This window comes from Hyalella azteca, unplaced genomic scaffold (genome assembly GCF_000764305.2).
Source record: "Hyalella azteca isolate HAZT.00-mixed unplaced genomic scaffold, Hazt_2.0.2 contig11629, whole genome shotgun sequence".
Taxonomy (NCBI): Eukaryota; Metazoa; Arthropoda; class Malacostraca; order Amphipoda; family Hyalellidae; genus Hyalella; species Hyalella azteca.
In genome coordinates this window covers 370,893-390,368 of record NW_025941620.1, presented here as the reverse complement: position 1 = coordinate 390,368, position 19,476 = coordinate 370,893, and the positions used below count along the sequence as shown (strand labels likewise).

General features: G+C 36.0%; 2 protein-coding genes across 3 annotated transcripts in view; both read left to right on the top strand.

The window, feature by feature from the left end:
- Window positions 1–9,808, top strand: part of LOC108676467 (dual specificity protein phosphatase MPK-4) — an 11,057-nt gene extending 1,249 nt beyond the window's left edge. Inside the window, exons 1-9 of one of the 2 annotated variants that reach the window (XM_018164539.2) lie at window positions 2,890–3,189; window positions 4,627–4,761; window positions 5,180–5,276; window positions 5,793–5,879; window positions 6,160–6,317; window positions 6,924–7,023; window positions 7,490–7,571; window positions 8,313–8,442; window positions 8,619–9,808. In XM_018164539.2, coding sequence (XP_018020028.1) covers window positions 3,126–3,189; window positions 4,627–4,761; window positions 5,180–5,276; window positions 5,793–5,879; window positions 6,160–6,317; window positions 6,924–7,023; window positions 7,490–7,571; window positions 8,313–8,442; window positions 8,619–8,728 — 963 coding nt within the window. In that variant the 5' untranslated portion in view covers window positions 2,890–3,125 and the 3' untranslated portion in view covers window positions 8,729–9,808. Of the gene's footprint in view, window positions 1–2,889; window positions 3,190–4,626; window positions 4,762–5,179; window positions 5,277–5,792; window positions 5,880–6,159; window positions 6,318–6,923; window positions 7,024–7,489; window positions 7,572–8,312; window positions 8,443–8,618 lie in introns of those variants that run through there. The other variant, XM_047882918.1, reaches the window with a different exon arrangement.
- Window positions 9,809–10,028: 220 nt separating this feature from the next.
- LOC108676468 (putative methyltransferase DDB_G0268948) lies at window positions 10,029–18,171 on the top strand. Its single transcript, XM_018164542.2, has 8 exons — window positions 10,029–10,231; window positions 10,798–10,886; window positions 12,024–12,184; window positions 13,061–13,188; window positions 13,818–13,903; window positions 16,303–16,412; window positions 17,021–17,161; window positions 17,427–18,171. The coding sequence occupies exons 1-8, from the start codon at window positions 10,192–10,194 to the stop codon at window positions 17,521–17,523; spliced, it is 852 nt and encodes a 283-aa protein (XP_018020031.1). The 5' UTR covers window positions 10,029–10,191; the 3' UTR covers window positions 17,524–18,171.
- The last annotated feature ends 1,305 nt before the right edge of the window (window positions 18,172–19,476 follow it).

Here is a 19,476-nt window from a genome sequence, read left to right as displayed (position 1 = left end):
ATGTTAGAACACAATAGATCATGTTAGAACACAATAGATCACGTTAGAACACAATAGATTGACAAGTTTTTTCAGCAGTAGCATTGGGCTTGCCAGACGTATGCACATTGTGATCGGGTGACAGATACAAGCAATCAAACAAGCTGAAGATGGGCGCGGTGACAGCGGGGCTGATCATGCAATCTATAGTTTATGGTCGGTCATGGCTGCCTGAGCCATAGTTTATGATCGGCCATGGACGCCAATTTAAGGTCGATGTGGCTGATGGAGAGCTTGAAAAGACGCCGATATCTCGAGCTAAAAGGCCCTACTCTACAGCCTGGCTGATGCTCATTGCTCAATGCTCATCAGTCATCAGTGACAATTCAAGAAGGTGTGTTATACTTACAAACATAGTGGCAATCGAGAACATATTTTTTTCTAAGGTAAACATACAATTTCTGAACGCAAATTAAGCATATGCTGCCGAACACATAAAAACAAATTGATCTACCTAATGCAAAACTGTAAAACAACTTTAAGGGATGATTGATTATATGTACAAACATTTACTGATAACATTCAATAATTAAAATTTAGGACTGAGATGCGTGGCGAGAGTATTCCCTTTACTCACCTATTTAAATTAAGAGCCATGATATTCATATCAGGTCAGTGATGAGTCAGCATGGCAGTAAATGACCAGGAAGCAGGTTTGTTTATAGCAGGTTAATCAGCACAAAATAGGAGCAGATCAGTATTGCACTGCTTCCCTCAACTAGTCAGACTGTCAATGAATGTGATTTTACACTAATCTGAATTTATCTGGCTGTCGCTCAAGTAATCACACACTGGGAGTGGGACAATAGAAAGAGAGGATTAATACAAGACACTTATAACAATTACTAAATAGTTTATATACCAGCATGTGGCCCCTAAGCCCTAACAATATGAATGGAGATCTTCACTAAAGATAATCAAAAGCACTTGAACAGGAATATTTAGCAAAGAACTGAACATACGTGAACAGGTTGCTATCTGTTAGGCTGTAAATGAAAGGAGACTGACCACATGAGCAGTCATGGCTATACCCATGATCAAATTGTATCATGCTGCTCCCATCAAAGAACTATTTGTATGCAAATTAAATAGGCGCAACCGGCAGAAGTCGGCTACGCTGCTGCGTATGGTTACTTACGTTACATGTGCATGGGTTGCATCATTTTAGACACTAGACGCTCCCCTTACTGCAGAAGCTCTCAGGCCCTACGGTCATCCTTGTGGTTGTCCTGTGGCTTTAAGTCCACCCAGCGTGGACATCCAGAAAAGAAGAATAAGCTCCCCTTAAATGGGTCTGTTAGAGCTATAGTGGGATATATCTACTGGAGGTTGGGCTAGTTTGGACGAAGTGTCCACTTCTGAAACAACAGGTGAATTAATTCTTTATTGGATGAGCTACCTAATAGCCAATGCCAAGAACTACTCAATAAATTCTTGAATGTATCCTTTCAACTGCAACATAAGAATAACTGTCCCCACCGTCACGGCCCCACGGGCCCCACCGTGCCCCAGTCCCCATGGTCCTACTGGGCACTGCCGCACCGGCAAGCGGCAACCCTGATAATTTTGACAATGGCCACGAATAAGACTCAAAAGATGCCAGCAAATTCTGAATCTCATTGAAAATTATTTTCAAATGCATGCTGCCCAATTTGGTGTTCAACTTCTATGTTCTTACCTATGTAGCTATGTTCAGGACAGTGACAGGAAGAAATTTGACCTTGCAGTGTTGCAGAAAGCATTAACAATTAACTGTCAAAATGACAGAGTTTGTGGTCCAGTATGCGTACAGAACAGTGATAACTAGAGTCTGGAGTCAGTTAGTGGAGTAGGCTAGAACAGTAATCATGATGAGTAATAGTAGACTAGTAGTACTAGTACTAGTATGTCAAAATCCTATCATTCTTATGTGACATATGATTAGCCTCAGATTAGGTCAAGCAGCCAGAGCAGGTGAACTACCTAGAAGTTGTTGTGTACATGATTTTTGAGCTGATGAGGTAGTTGTGTACATGACTTTCATTTCTTTCAAGCAGGTGAGGTAGGCTAGTCGTGTACAAGACTTTATATGAATGATAGGTTTTTGAATAAATGCCTTCTAAATTTTTTATTCTAGATAGTAAGTGCCTTCTAAAGTTCTAAATGACCATTCACCTGTCACCTGTGTTGGCTGTGTAATTGAGGAGTGGGTTGGCCAAATATAGGAGCCGCTTGCTCCAACTGGATTGAGACGGCCATGCAATCTAATTCAAGCGGCCATCCCGCTGACCCGCTCCCCTTGTTGCTACTTAACCTCAACTTCTCAAGTGAGCAGCGCTGGAGCACTCTGGCCAACCTGGTGGAACTAAATGACCAACAATCACCTAGAATTCCACCTGCTAGCTGCTAGTGCTACCATGCCTATAATGCAAATGCAGCCTATGTCCATGAGCATGCCACTGCATGATGGTTTGACAGCATGAGCTAAACACTGGGAATTCTTCACCCGTTTTTGACCCCTCACTCCTCAGGAGTGAAATTGAAGTTAGTAATACATTTTGGACATTTTGGAAATTGGCTTGTTACCTTGGGCCCTGAGGCCATAAACATTTTCAAGTTTTAATGGATCACCATGGAATTTTTAACATGACTCTGTCCCCCATCAGAATTGTTTAGATAGTTCTTGGCTATTAGCTCATCCAATTAAAAAGTAATTCACCTGTTTATTTCATTGAGAATTAGAAAAAATGTGTTGCCATAAATATGGTGATCTCTGTATTGTAGCCTATTGAAATTTGACATCATAAGCTTGATAAAGAAAATTAAGAATGTAATTGATCAAATTAATTTATTTATTAATTCAGGTATCAATAAAGTTATTATATTAAAGTAGTTAGTGGTGTCTATGACTCCAAATTGGCAAATGTGAATAATTGTTGATGATTATTTGTATTCAATTTTGTCATCATCTTTTGATAATCTAATGTGATAGAATTTCTCTCTTAAGTTCTTAGATATTTCAAAACCTGCTTTGCATCTGGCAGCAGTTGCACTGTTGCAATTCAGTAATTTTTATGTAATAAAGTATATTAGAAAGTTATCTTCAGATGGATTCTTCAGATCTTCCAGACTCCATAAACTATGATTTGATTGAAGAAGGTCTTTATCTAGGTGAGGAAAAATTTTCTTAGCTGCTAACTGCTTACTGCTAAGCCTGACCTCTATTCAAGCTGTCATGCAGGTGCAGTTTGTACACTGTGCAGAATGTTTGGCAGCAAATCAGAATTCTAATCAATCATATTATTCAATTTCTCTAGAAAGTTGGTATTAATTACAGATATTTATGCCAGTGGCAACACAATTAATCTAATTAATTATTTAATTAAAGTTTTGCAACAGAGTTGCAAAATTAATTAGATTTTCATCCAATCTCAAATCATCCTAATTTGTATGAATTTTCTCTAAGTTGCTTTAGTTACATTACTAGGTACATTTTTCAACATGTATTTCAAGAACAATTTTAGAAAAAAAACACCTCATGAGAGCAAAGAGCACCCTAGGCCCTTGCTGCCTTGTGAGCTGTGTGTGTGAGTTATTGAAAATATTAATTCTATAATTATTTCTTATGAAAATAGTTCATAAAATAGTTCATAACTAAAATGTCTAATATCTGTCCAAACATGCTCAAATATTTTCCAATTTTGTTACAAGCCATTACCATTTGCAGCAATTACAAAACCTGGATGTAATAATGGATGGATGCAAAAATTCCCTCCAATTTTGTTCTGCATATTGAGGAGATATCATCTGTGAAAACAATTTCTAATAATAATAATAATGAATTTATTATTTAAATTGTTTTTATTCAAAATTATTATTCATGGACTGTTATTTAGTATCTCAAGTTGATTTTTGATGTATTTAGGTTGTTATTTTGTTTTTAATAAGCAAGTTCATTCTTAAATAGATGCTCAAATACTGAAAAATTTTATTTTCAAAGAGGCTTGCAAATATTGCCTAATTTAGATAAATAAATGCTTTATTCAGCTAACTTCAATCCATTAAATTGGGGTGGTCAGTAAAGTTCTCACTGCAGCTGTGGAATATATTCAAGTTGGATGGGGGTTGATTGAGGTTAAGGAATGAGCAAATTTTCAGAATTTTTTGGTTTTAATGTCAATTATTACTATCAGCTTCAAGATTACAAAAATCTTGTCCCTTTTCCAGTCTCTCCAGGAAAAGTGGCAGTAAAGAATATATAATTGATGAGATTGCTCAATGTTTTCAGGGCCACACTAGTTAGCCTGGTGGGCATTAGGCCCTCTAGGCTAGTTTGATAAGATGTGCTTAGTTTTTGCAATTTCCTCTTCTCTCATTGTAATGCAGTTGTTATGAACTTGTTCAAATTATATATATATATATATATATGCTAAGTTTTTTTAGTCATTCACTAGGAAACTGTCCAAAAAAGTTGCTCAGATGATGAAATGACACTGAATGAGCATCAATTGAAACTTATTTTGTTGAAATTCAATTTAAGATTGATACTGAATGAACATCAATTAAAACTTATTTTGTTGAAATTAAATTTAAGATTTGAAATTTCAGGTAATTTGAGCACTGCTGCAAGCCCTGCAACCCTCAGCAAGCTCCATATTACGCATGTGCTGACAGTGGCGTCCGAGTCCCTGCCACTCTCGCTAACTCAGAAGATGCCATACATCATTTTCCACTATATACAAGGTTATTTTCTTTTAAATTAGTGTGTGCTTTGCATAAGTTTTCATGTAAGAAATGGTTCAATTTCATTACATAGGCTTTCTAACTGCTAAATTTTTGCTTTGGTAGTCCTTGGTAATATTCAGCTTGGATTCTATGAATGCCAGAAGTACAAAATTTCTGAATTTGATGCCTGCCAACATCAAAGCCAAGGCAAATAAACTGCCACTTAAAGGCAAATTTTGAACTTCAGTTGATAACTAATTTTGAGTGTCTTGATACTTTCCCTCCCAAATTTTATAAATTTCTGATATAAATGATGATATTTTTTCAATAGAAAAAGATCCCAATGCATTACAGTTATAGGTATATTGTGAGCAGCTTTATTGGCATGACTACCTATGCTATTCTGATCTTTGTTTCATTACTCTTTTCTGTGCAGTTGATGACATTCCTGGCTCTGACCTGCTCTCCCACTTTGAATCTTCCTGTAATTTTATTGCTGAGGGTCAAGCCATGGGAGCTGTCTTGGTTCACTGGTAAAGGGAAAAATGTTAACTCTTTGTGCTTTTAATTGGGGACTAAGAGTACTAGGTACCGTTTTGAAATATTGAAGAAAAATAGCTTTTCTGCTTATTAACTTTTATAATTATTTTTAAAATATTTATTTTTAATCATGGAGGCTAAACAACATTGTTGCACTTGGAAAAAAATTATTTGCATAGAAAAATTAAAAAATTAAAATAAATTGTGGATTTTCTGTTATTCTCTTCTCACAAATAAAAAATATAATTCATACTCATAAAATAGATTTAATTTAGTGTTGCAGTAGTACTCCTATATCGATATTTTTACCTTCATTCTGCTTGTTTATCATTATATTGTAATTTTGAAATATTTTAGGAATTAGAATTGTAATTTTGAAATATTTTAGGATTTACTCCTATATTGATATTTTTACCTTCATTCTGCTTGTTCATCATTATATTGTAATTTTGAAATATTTTAGAAATTAGAAATATTTTCCACTCTTGAATTGGTAAATTTTTTTCCAGTTACTTTGGAGTATCTCGGAGTGCCACGCTGGTGGCAGCTCATTTGATGAGGAAGCACAAGCTGAACTGGCATCAGGCCCTTGACAGGTTCTCAATTTTATTCCATCAGTTGAATAATTGCTTGAACATTTGGACCCATCCTAGTGTGATTAAGAGGCTAAGATCATTTGATAAATTAAGATAAGATGAACTAAGATAAATATTAAGTTAAAAAACATTTTCAGCTAAAGCAGAAGGAGTTAGTTACATTTGATCGTATTACAATGGAGCATTAATCAATATTACAAGGTCCCAAAGTATTTAATTTAAGTTGTACTGTGTGAAATATGTTTGCAATATGCATTTTGTCACTGGATTATTTCTACAGGATTCGCAGCAGACGAAGATGTGTGGGTCCCAATGTAGGTTTTCTGCATCAACTTGATCTGTTCCACGCCCTGCAGTGGAAGCTTGATGCTCACAGCAAACTTTCCCCTCTGTTCAGACTTTACAAGCACAAGATGCTCTGCACCAGAATCAGAACTGGTGAATGACATGTAATTTAGGACAGTAATTAAGTTCTAAGTTGTTATTGACTCTTGGGGAATTAAATGTTCATTGATTAAATCAATGAATGTAAATCATTAGGTACTGCTTATCTGCATCTATCATGCTGAAGCTTGATGTTGGTATCCACTGTAATTCGATTAGAAATAAAACAATTCTTTGTACTCCTGGCTTATTGCTCACTAATATGATTTAAAGTGGCATTAAATTGATGATATTTGGAGTTGTCTGTCAAACTGCGACCATGTTGGAATAATTTGATCAGAACCCAATATGTTCCATACTAAAATTTTATGGACAATTTATTGTATTTTCATTCTTTTAATTTTTGTGAATTTCATTTGTTGCATTGTTGATATCCATCAGCATATTACGAGTTATTAATAAATCCTATTTACTTTATGTGCAAGTACTTCGAATTTATATGAATTTACCCTTTTTATGCATCTAATTCTGCTGCTTCTGTGCCGAAACGGTGTATATAAAATAATTCAATATATGATTTTGAATGTTTGGTCTGAACATCCTATCTTTTCCATATAGGAGAACTTTTTACAAAAATATAATCTTTGATAACATTTTCAGAACCTCATCGGCTGAAGGAGTTTCTTACAAGTTATCTGGAACTCTTCCAGGATGACTCGCATGTCAACAGAAATCCTGGCCTGTCCTGCAGGTCATGTAGGTATTGCTTCGTATAAATAGTACACAGTTATAATATACAAAGTTATTTTAATAAGTTTTTGTTCTTTTTTTTAGAGGTTTTTTATTGTATTGTCATCTTATTTAGTGGGTTTGAAGTAATCTTGAAAGCATCTTAAATCCTTAATAGCTGATAAACCAGATCAAAAATATCGTGAGCTCTAATTTGCATTGTAAATTCTTGTAGTCATTTTGTTTTCATCACAAAATGTCAGATAATACGGCCCTTTTAACCAACATTGATAGCTTCCTTTGGTGTGAATTATCATCATGAAATGCATCTTAGGCTGAACTCAAAAAATCTATCAAAGCTCTAAATGTTTCTCGAATCTATTTGTCTAGTTAACTTGTAATGGAGAGTTTTTGTCCGTAAATGCTTTTTTAATTTATCAAGTCACTCGATGAACATTTGGCTAAAATTTATTCGTCATTTGTGATTGCGTGAGCAGAGCTGTGTTGTGCAGCAGAGCTTGCAACGTTCAACATTGCCACGGCTGCTGGCCTGCTCTGGAAAATGGCCACAGTAACAAGGTTTGTACTTAACACGTTGACTACGATTGCTTCATCTTGTACTATTATTTCAATTTTTGTACTGTTTTTAAACAGGGTTGCCAGGCGGTCATTTTTTCCGGACAAATTCCGTGATTTAGTTTTTCTCAATTGCGTTGGCCGGCTAAAATTTATGATAGGGGTACTTCCTAATTAAATTTTAAATACTGCAAAAAGAAAATAAATGGAATTTTTATAGCGAAACCTACAAACAAACTAGTATATATTGAGTTATCGGCCTTTTTTGTTTTCGGATTTGGCCGATTTTAGGCAACCTGAAATGGGTACTACTACGTCCTGGAGAAATACATTTCGTGGTACGCATATGTACCACTTCGTAGTCAACGTGTTAAGGTGCTTGTACCCAGAAAAGTTTTAGCCGATAGTATTAGCGGTTAATATTGCCTGATCGGGCTAGTTTCTTCCTTCAGTGGAAAGTAGCAAGAACAAGCGATCCGAATTTCACTCTTATTCTTGAACCAGACCTCGGTTTAATCTGCATTTTGCATTGTTCCGTCATAAGTACGCCGCTTATTCATCAGGTATAATGCTGATGAAAGAATTTTTGTAGGCCGTTAACTCATAAAGAGTCAAATCTACAACTTCCTCATCGCCTGAAAGTGTATTTTAGATCTTTTTGAGAATGACCAAGAGAAAATGAGCAGAAACAATGATGTGAAATTCATTGCGCTCATATTTTTTCATCTCCTTGACATTCCTAAGGTGTGTGAAAGAAGCTTCTACATGACAGCTCAGCCGTGGATGCTCTCTAGCGCCTACACATCCAAGATGGCGGGCAACCTCAAGTGTCCCAAGTGCAGTAAGGAAATCGGACGATTTCACTGGCTAAGAGGTTAGACAAGCCATGTTTCATCAAACTTTCTTACGAATAACTAATGAGACCGGGAATGTTTTAGTTATGTTCATGACCGTCTTAGACACGATTGCAAGAATAAATTATGTTGGTGATTCACTCTCGGTTTAAATAGAATATTTATTTATTTTCTTACTGAATATACATGCTCTCAGACTTGCCGTGTGCCTGCCGGGAGGTGGTGCCGTGCGTGGCATGTGTGGCTGACGGAGAAGTTGACGCCGGTCACATCTCCCTGGACGCTGGCTCTGTCAGCTCATGCTGACTGCCAGCGGGACTGTCAGCTCCCGCTGACTTCCTGACTTCATCGTAGAGACGTTCATAGCATAGTTGGCTTCATGCGCTAGCATAATTTGATATTTTAATAATCGCACTGTGACGATAACAACACTAGCTCCATCTTAACGTATCTCATGATGGTATTTCTGATTATTAAAATCATCACTTAGGCATTTTTTGGAGCGGTATGGTACTAAAAAATCTTACTGCGTGTTTTAGATCCTTAAAGCTCCAGTAGATCCATTATTATTTAAAATTTGTACTTTAGTCGAATATTTCGCGCGAGTTTTACTGGTTCTAAAGGGTGAATTTTCATGAAAAGTATTCACAAACGGACACGATTAGAAATAACACACGAGACGACTTTGTTTTTTTTCTTTCATTGTGATTTTCTACTTTAATTACTTTGCTTTGACCAAATTTGCAAGTTCATGAATAGCATCTCAACGCTGCTTGCGTATTAGAAACTTTTTTATTGATGTTATTTTACCAAGCCTGTCTGTGATTTATATGATCTCTTTTAATCTTTCTCTTAGATGTTCTTATCTGTCGATCACTTTACCTTGAATATTATTGTTGTACTTTGATTTTGGTATACGAGATGACGTTATGTCTGATTCTTAAACTGCAATTAAATCGTGTCTTATGTTCTCCTGCATGTCCATGCAATCAGGCGTCTTATGTTCTCCAATATCTGCAAGTAAACAGGGCGCAAATGAAAAATGTCTTATTTTCAAATTGATTGTGAATGTATCTCCTCTTGGATACCGGAATTTTAAATTCACGACCAGAAGATTTCACATTGTTGATTACCATCAAGAACAACTCATATTTTCATGGCGTAAAATGATCGTTGAATCCCACTAAACTAGCGTCTGCTGCCCCTGCTTGCTGTTAGGGTGGGTGCAGTTGGACGGGTTAATGCATTTATTATTTCTTTTGTGGGAGGCAAGCAACCTCTTGCAGTGGCTACTTTGCTATTGTGATTCATTCATCATTGAATAAATAATAAACTTGTCATGTATCAGCTAGACTTGGTATGTATCAAATAAAACCGTCTCGCCTTTATTGATATTTTATCCTAATATTTTCTTCAAATTAATAATACCACTTCCAACTGCAGGCAGCAATATTTAGCATTGGAATCGGTATAGCTGCTGCTGTCGATCAGTGTACCTGTTGCTGTAAATCAGTGTATATGCTGCCCTGGGCTCTGGCTTAGTATCCAACTGTACATGCTGGTGAAGACCAGTGCAGATGATGTAATCGGAAAACCGCATTCCAAGACTAGCTGCATTCTTGGTCGAAGCACAATATTTTCAACGCAAAGTAAAAACAGAACTCGTTTTTTTTTATTCAAAACCTAGACCTGCCGACAAAAATTTCCATAGCAAGATGCTGACTAAACGTTTTGGCTGTGTTTTTTTTTGGTGATATTTGTAAATTAGGATGCTTTGTTATCTCGGCAGTCGATGCCGGCAGGTTGTAGGTGAGCGACATTGTCTGCTGTGCTATTGCCAACAACCCGAACTTGCAAAAGTATAGCAGAAAATTGAAAATCAATGAACCAATCTCTATCGTTTGTCGGAATTTTGTGTGAAAAGGATGCGTGAAATTAGAAATTTGTACCGAGTGTAATTTTCCGATATAGGCATAGAATGATGAATGCACGTGAAGTGAATCCAATCCCTTTTCGGATTTAATTAACGGCAGCGACGAAAATTGCTCGCTTGTATAGACTAATTAGACAAAAGTGAAGACAGGAACTACTCATTTGTGTGTAAAAGTTAAGTTAGTTAGTTCTCTGTTGTGGAATTCACAACTCGCCTAGGATTGCACATCTATATCCCATCGAATTTGCACTGATTGGCCTACGAGCTAGGTACTTTAGCCTAAACTGAGTTTAGCGCACCGATGATCACTTCCTGGTAGCCGCATTATTTTACTTCCAGGTTTTTCCAGGTTCGAATTGACTATTTCGTGTAATTTAAATTATTATTTTGGATAATCACTCGCATGTTGTTTCCGTTGTTATGACACAACGTTTTTTCGAAGGAACGTCGCTGGCAGCATCATACCTCCGCCAACGACCCTCGCCTCCCCCCTCCCTCATTCTCAACCTCGTCAACTACGTCAAACACAAGGTAATCAATTAGTGATTAGTGGAATCGCATGATAATAGTTTGCGACTGATGAAAATGTAAGATATTAATCAATAATTGTTGAAAATGCTATATATTAATTGTTAGCCAACAAAAATGCAATATAATTATCGAAAACTTAAGAAAACGCATGAAAATTTATCGGTAACTAATAAAATCGCAACGTGTTTAATAGATTATAATTATGAGCGTTTAGTAATTGTCAACTACAGACGACGAGGCAGTATGTATGGGTGAATTTTGAAAGAAAATTTTCCATTCGAAACGGCGGTAAACAAGCTTGTTGTTGAATTTGAGTGATAAAAATACAGTGTGAATATTGGCAATCAAACTGAAGCGGCAAACTAGTGCAATGATGTCAAGGGCTAAATGTATATTAATGAAATAACGACTTGGCAGAATATTCATCACTGTATGCATGCAAAATAAAATTGATGATGAATTATGTGTAACCAAAGATAGCTAGTATCAGTATCCGAATACGGAAAAGGTGGACTTGCAACCAAGACCAAGATCTTACTCATTTTTGAGCGGCAAATATTGCAGGGTAAATAGCATTTATTCGCTTGTGATACATTAACACGCGACACGATTGATTGTAAAAGGACTAGAAAATACCACATTACTGCATAAATAAAATGTAACTGATTTTGAGTTCCATTTTCTAATTAAGCTCAAATTTAGATTTATTTTTTGAATATATGTAATAACTTTAAGTCTTTCTTTGATCTCAGTCACAGTTATAATTCTGTAGATTTTTTTACGCTCTGTTTATATTTTTTATACTCATATGAGCTTGTTTCCAAGCTTCTTTCTCTTTCTGAATTCCAAGAATTTTTCTTTCTCTTGGCACGTTCTCAAAAAGTTAGTTTGAAGATCGTAAATGACGGGATTTCACAGTTTTAAGTGGTTGATTCCTGACTCGGAATTTTGACGAGTTATAGGCCTTGTGTTATAGCAAATCATTTTAGATGTGTGTTTAATGGCATTTACTAGTTAAGTTATAAAGATATAGCAGAGCATTTTCAGTGGCTTTTACTAGTTTTTTTTACGAAATTGCGTTTCAATAATCAAAAATAATTGTGTATGTGTGTTTTGCGTTCATTAAAACCGTTACAGACTCACGGTGGACTTGATCAGGCAGTGGACGTGGGCTGCGGGTCAGGCCAGATAACACGGGCCCTGGCCCCCAACTTCAGGACCGTCCTGGGTCTGGACGTCTCGCAGGCCCAGCTCGACATCGCCCAGTCCGTGCCGAATCCTGCCAATGTATCCTACTGGTGCGTGAGGATAGTGAGGATGATGAGGGACATAATTGAGGATATTCCTGAAGATATTTGGGGGTATCTAGGAGTTATTAGAAGGGTCTATACTCTAAAGGATATATACTGGGGCTATTTTTCAAGATATTTGGGGATAATTAGGAGATATTGGTGAGATCTAGAGGATACTGGGGCTACTTGTCAAGATATTTGGGGATATCTAGGAGGTATTGGTGGAATCTAGGAGGTATTGGGGGACATCTATGGAAGACAACAGTGGCATCTAAATGATTTTGGGGATGCCTAAAAGATATTTGGACTTTTCTTTATAGATATTGGAAAATATTTAGAAGTTAGATAAAGTCTTAGAGACATCTGTGATGTTTATTGATTAGGTAGAATTAAGAAACGTGTAATATATATTGAACAATTTCTATGAGATTTTAGGGACATTAATATGTATTAAGAATGTCTGGAAGATGTTGATAGATGCATCTACGATACATTGAATGATGTCTAAGTGATACTGAGAACTTGTAAACGATATTGTGGAACGCGCAAAAGATATTAGGTGATGTCTAAGATATATTAGGGCTTATCTAGGAAATATTGGGGTATTTACAGGACACTTTGAAGGATGTCTAGCTGGTGCTTGCAGCATGGCATTGGGTGTGTGTCCCTAAACGAACTCGGAGTACTTATTACCTTGGGGGGATCTAAAGGTCTTAGAGGGCTCCAGTGTGATATTGGCTTCGGCATATTTGTGTAAATCTTCGTGACGTGACATCGTCTTTGATAAGGATAATGAAATAGTATAGGTCTTTATACAGTGACTTGCCACTTTACAGTGCAACATTGTCATTTGCTAGTACAAAATTTTTTTAATTTGTACAGCCTCCTAAAAGGCGAGGATCCGTACCCTGTGGAGGATGAGTCTGTTGCGCTAGTGACCTCTTGTATGGCTGCTCATTGGTTCGACATGCCAAAGTTCTTCACTCAAGTTGACAGGGTTCTCGTCAAAGGTATGTATTAATATTATTCTGAATCGCATCAGTCGTATCAAATCGTAATAGCACAATCGTATCAAATATACTGATGATACGATTCTGCTTGCAAATAGACTTAGTGTTTGATCAAATTAGGTTAAAGTCAGGGCTAACTTTACGGCATGTTCAAAAATCCACAGGGTCCACTTTAAAATCTGGGCTGAATCAAGAGCCTTTGAGGCTCCAAGAAGTGAAAAATTTAGGTACCTTTGGTTGAATGGAATAAACGATGACGGCTAGCAGAGAACCGTATTGCCTAATTAAGGTATAAAGTAAACTAATGCAAAGGCTTTGTCCTTACCGCTCAAGCGCAAATAACAGTAATCTTTACTTCTCACAAAGCGTATGTGAGCGATTGCAATAAGAAAAGAGGGGTTTCAGCAGCTTTCAGATAATAAGGCTGTTGGTTTTGGCCGTTTTAGTCTTGACTCGGACCGATCGTTTCGTGATGGGATATCAGTCTTCAACAATTGTTGAGCCTCACTATATGCAATGTTGGAATTCCAATACAGGAAAGGTCATTGTGTAAGTTAACACTGATGGCTCACTATGAATTAATATGATCAATTTTTTCACTCGCTTGACTAATACACATTCCTTATCAGGCGGGGTGCTCGCACTGATTGGCTATCACATCCCACAACCCCAATGGCCTGGCAAGACCCAGGTTCTGAAAGACATTATGTATGATGTGAGTAAATTCTTTTTCCTTTTTATTCTCCCAACTCTGATTCTTTTTTTTTCATTTTATACTGAGCAGTCATGTGTTGCGATTACAAGTTTTAATTTTTTGTGTAATATATATAGTTTGAACATGAAAGAACTTTTAACGTCTCATAAAGTTCGTCGTAAATAAAGATGGCAGGGACATTTTCGGATTTATTGCTGTTTGTAAATATTAAGTTAGAAAATGCTTATGTTCATGAGGATTCTGAAAAATTTGGTGCCTGATAATTTTAAACGGAATAATTTTAAACGCTTTTTGGAGGCTGAAGCGAGAATTGTCTTGACGAGCTGGGAGATCATCGGTTGACTGCGCTTATATAATATAATATAATATAATATAATATAATATAATATAATATAATATAATATAATATATTATATTATCACAACAATAATACTAATGCTAATAGCGGTTTCAGCGTTGAATAGGCCAAATCTCGCATGTCGAAGATTCTTGAAATCAGAAAGTTTATACAGCTTGCTGGGGTTTCTAACACACCATTCGCCGCTCCAATCCTAGTGCGTACTCTGATGTTATCCACTTGACCACCTGCAACAAAACCAGCCATAGTTCACGACCATATTTTTTTACGTCGTTGGTGCAGTTTGCATAAATATATACAAATAAATACTTTCCATTTTTATGCATTTACAATTCAATTAAATATAAGTGTTTGTTCCGAATTGAATTTCATGACGTCGGCTCTCAATAAATGCAGTACTTGTGTCGAGTTAGTTTTATTAGGGGTGATACTGCGGAAATTGCGGTGCGTATTGCAGTTCTACCTTCTACTTGTGACGTATAATAATTAAATATTCCATGCATAAAAATGGGGTAAAATTGTGATTGAAAAATCATAAATTATAATTCAAGCCTAAAAATGGCTTGATATAAATTTTAAGATCAACTTTCATAACTGATGTCACGCTATGTCGGGTATTGCTTTGAGACTGCAAGTTTCGATTTGTCAAACTTTATAATATATTGCTTTCAACTTTCATCTTTATAAAAAATTTCGGGTTCATGTATTAACACGTTCCCCGCGTATTGGGCCATATGTGTACCAACAGTGATATTCCACTGCTGCGTATTGGGACACCAGTGTACCAAACGCAGTATTATACGCCGTTTTGAAAAAACACATGTAACTCGAAATTTCGCACTTAAACTTTCTCTTTTATTATATTAATGATCACTCAAAAAGTGGATTATTAAGTGAAACAAATCAATGGACCAAAATTTTATTGGTAAATCTCCTTAAACAAACGATAAGAAACTGTAAAAATTCTAACTAATAATTCCCTTCTATTCCCTTCTGTTCTCTTCTATTCCATTCTGTTCCCTTCTGTTCCCATCTATTCCCTAATATTCCCTTCTATTCCCTTTTATTACCTTTTATTCCCTTCTATTCCCATCTATTCCCATCTATTCCCATCTATTCCCATCTATTCCCTTTTATTCCCTTTTATTCCCTTTTATTCCCTTTTATTTCCTTTTATTCCCGTTTATGACCTTCTATTCCCTTCTATTCCCTTCTATTCTCATCTATTCCCATATGTTCCCATCTACTCCCTTCTATTCCTTTTTATTCCCTTCTATTCCCTTCTATTCCCTGCTATTCCCTTCTTTTCCCTTCTATTCCCTTCTATTCCCTGCTATTCCCTTCTATTCCCTTCTGTTTCCTTCTATTCCCTTCTGTTCCTTTCTATTTCCTTCTATTCCCTTCTATTCTTTTCTGTTCCCTTCTATTCCCTTATATTTCCTTCTATTCCCTTCTGTACCCTTCTATTCTATTACGGTACATATATAGCTCAATAAATTCTTGGTACACCGGTGGTACAATACGCAAGAACAACATGTGGTTATTATTTGCTCGCGTAATGTACCACATGTGTCCCAACATTTTTATTGCAGCTATGCAAAGCTATGATGCCATAGAGCTGCACACACCTCCTCTTGTCACGGCCAATGGCACCTAACTGAAGCAGCAACCACTGAAAGCCTTCCGCAATAAGGGAATACTGGGTAAATCTGGATACGCGGGGAACGTGTTAATTCTTAATTCATTTTCCATCTGTTTACTCTAAAATTTCAAGCTTTTTTCTTCATTACCTTTTTAAGCTTATTTAATAAAATGCTATATCCTACTTCTAACGGTTTAAAAAGGTTAAACTTTAATTAATTTTGATCGTATCAGTTCTACTGGAACAAAATCGACCAGCATTTAATTTTGTAAATAAATAAATTAAACTTTAATAAATTAAACTTTAATAATTAAGTTTAATATATTAAACTTTAACAAATAAATTAAACTTTAATTTTGTAAAAATAAATTAAACTTTAATTTATTTTGATCGTATCAGTTCTACTGGAACAAAATCGGCCAGCATTTCGGACGAACAGCGCGAGACGAAATCGATCTCGAGTACCGGACACCAAAATACGCTTGGCCCTCAGCCCACGAAATTCTCAGGTCAGGGAAATTGCTTAAATTTGACCGGATTGCTTGAATATTTATATATATTTTAAAATATTTTTCGTCGGTTAATGGAAGATTCGACCGGATTGCTTAAGTATTTATATATTTTATTAAATATTTTTTGTCTATTATTAGAAGATCATTTAACTAGAGGGATTTTACCATTCGTTTCTGCTTCTTTTTAGTGAGTTTACAATCAATTAAATTCGTCCGGTATAATAGTTATTTTTTGTGAAATACAATATACTCTATCTTTACTTTTTTGTTGTATTAATCACTTAATTGAAGATCTGTACATAGACTCGTAATTAAATCATTCGTCAATTATATGCCTTTATTTTTTCGCCTCGAAACCAGTCCTCCGCTTGTTCGTCTCATGAACTCAGAAAGATAAATGGGTTATTTTGTCCGAATAGTGATATACTTTATGTATGTATCATTGATACTCCCTTTTGCCGGACCAACAAAAGTGGTTCAGGATGACGAACCCAAGGGCAAAAAGTGGACAACGTTTCACTAATATCTTTGAGTAAGCTTTCCATTTGATAGTGTGTATCTCAATGATCTACACTTTCACCAACTCCACATCACTTTTACAATAGGGAGTCAGCTCATCACACCGACGTGGTGATGTCACTGGCATCACTAGGTGACTATGTCACCACCATGAGTGGATACACTGGATACCGTCACCATTACGGTGATGAAGCTGCGCAGACCATCAAAAACGACCTACTGCGCAGGTGATAAAATTATATTGATTTGATTATCACAATCACCATCAGAAGGCTGATCATGATCACCATTAGCAGGTCTAGGATCACTACTGAATAATTCTAGCAATAACAATAAACTCTTTAGGTGCTTCGTGAAATTGTTGTGCCTTGAAGATATGCCAACCCCTTTTCAAGCCCTCCATTCATATTTAATATTTTAATTATATATTAAAATTAAGATTGGCAGTTATTGTAATATAACTAATATTCTCATCATTATCTCCCTGCGCAGACTCCTGACTGCCCTTGAGGTGCCATCGTCAGCCGAGGACACAATGCTGCCTATGCGCTTCCATTACTTCGCCTCCTACGCCAGCAAGCAGCCCTGACTGCTGGTGGTTGATACATACATAAACTATCATTTATTACTCATATTATAAGTTTACTTATATACTTATATAATTATAATTAACTTACTATCACATATCTATATAAAGGTACATGGGTTTTAAAGTTATTTATTACGACGTGGAGAAAATCTGTCGAAAAATTCCCCAATCATCGTGTATTCAGCATTGTGTACTGCTGTGGTATTCAACAACAAACAAAAATTGTTCCCGCGGGAAAAATGTCAGTCGGCATCTAATTTTCATTTTACTAACTTTTTAACTATAGATAACTAACATCATAAAAACCGCACAAATCATTATAATTTTATATATATTTTTTCATTAATTTTCACATCGTTTTTATTGACTCATCGTGAAGAATTCCCACATCGTCGAGGAGTTATAGTTATTGGAGGTAATTTCGATTTTATTAAAATAATTCCAAAGTTATTTAGTAATTCCAGCATTTCTTAGAAATTCCTACATCATAGTTCCAACGAACAATAACTGCTTACAATTGTTTTTCGTTTCACTTTCTTATGTTATGTAACTCACAATATCCTGAAAGTTACGGAAAATTAAAACAAAAAGGTTGAGATAATTTCTTGGGTACTACAAATAAAAAATAAAAAATACTATATAATGTATATAGTATTATATAAAAATACTATAAAAATTCCGTATTTTAAATAAAATACGAAATTTATACTGTTGCTTTTTTGCTTATAAATAATTTTTGCAATTCTTTTCAGCTCTAGGGCACAGTTATTATTTCCAAGCATTTCTTTCTTTTATCTTTCTTATTTCAATAGAAATTAAACGTACGAGGGGAATCCGGAAAGTAGTACCCGTTTGGGAATTGAACAAAAGAAAGTAAATATTAACAAATGTAAACACATTTATTGAAAAGAACATGTATTATACTACTTCTCTACATAATCTCCGGATAAATTTAAGCATTTGTCGTATCGTGTCGCGAGTTTTTGCATACCAGTGTCATATTCCTCCGCCGCCAGTGTTCCTGGGATCGGCAAGGTGTACTGCTCATCGATTTCATGACTCGTGGAGATACAGTCAATGCCAATGCATATTGTGCAACATTAAAAAAATACGGCGGGCAATTCAAAATCAACGGCGAGGTCTGTTGTCTACTGGCGTCATTCTCCTGCACGATGATGCCAGGCCGCATACGGCTCGGATAACACAACAACTTCTCCCAAAATTCAAGTGAGAAATTTTCGACCGGACCTTACAGTCCGGACTTGGGTCCTTCAGATTTTCATCTGTTTATGAAACTCAAGGACTTTGCGGCAGGGACAAAGTTTCAAAATGAGGAAGAACTGAAAGATCGCGCGACTGCATATCTCAATACACTGGTGGCGGAGGAATATGACACTGGTATACAAAAACTCGTGACACGATACGACAAATGCTTATGTAGAAAATTAGTGTAATACATGTTCTTTTCAACAAACATGTTTACATTTGTTAATATTTACTTCCTTTTGTTCAATTTACAAACGGGTGCTACTTTCCGGATGCCCCTCGTACTTGGTGAACTGTGACATAGACATGTAATTCTCTGTGAACTGATAGGCAGCTCAGTTAGACTTACATTTGATAGAAGCCGTTACTGATAAGCACTGGATAAAAGATCGTGACAGCCGATAACTAGCAAGGAAGTCTGCCTGACAGCTCTCTTCTGATGTGATAATCGCATTTGTGATAAATACATGAAATCCTGGCACCTTCATTGACGTCATTGAAAAAAAAATTAATTCATTATGCATCATAATTTATTGAATATAATTATTTTATTGGAATAAAACACTTAAAATTCTCTACTTTATTTTACCTTTTCTGCACATCTTGCCATTGATCAAAACTTCTGCCCTATCAAAACTTGGAGACCGCTTCGGCTTCAGCCGAATAATAGCTACAATCGGTGCAAAG

Excerpts from the sequence above, each read along its gene's own strand:
- LOC108676468 (XM_018164542.2), top strand. The coding sequence starts at position 10,192 with ATGCTTTGTTATCTCGGCAGTCGATGCCGGCAGGTTGTAG. Across the intron at positions 10,232-10,797 it reads TCGATGCCGGCAGGTTGTAG|GAACGTCGCTGGCAGCATCA; the intron begins GTGAGCGACATT and ends GTTTTTTCGAAG. Across the intron at positions 17,162-17,426 it reads AAAAACGACCTACTGCGCAG|ACTCCTGACTGCCCTTGAGG; the intron begins GTGATAAAATTA and ends CTCCCTGCGCAG.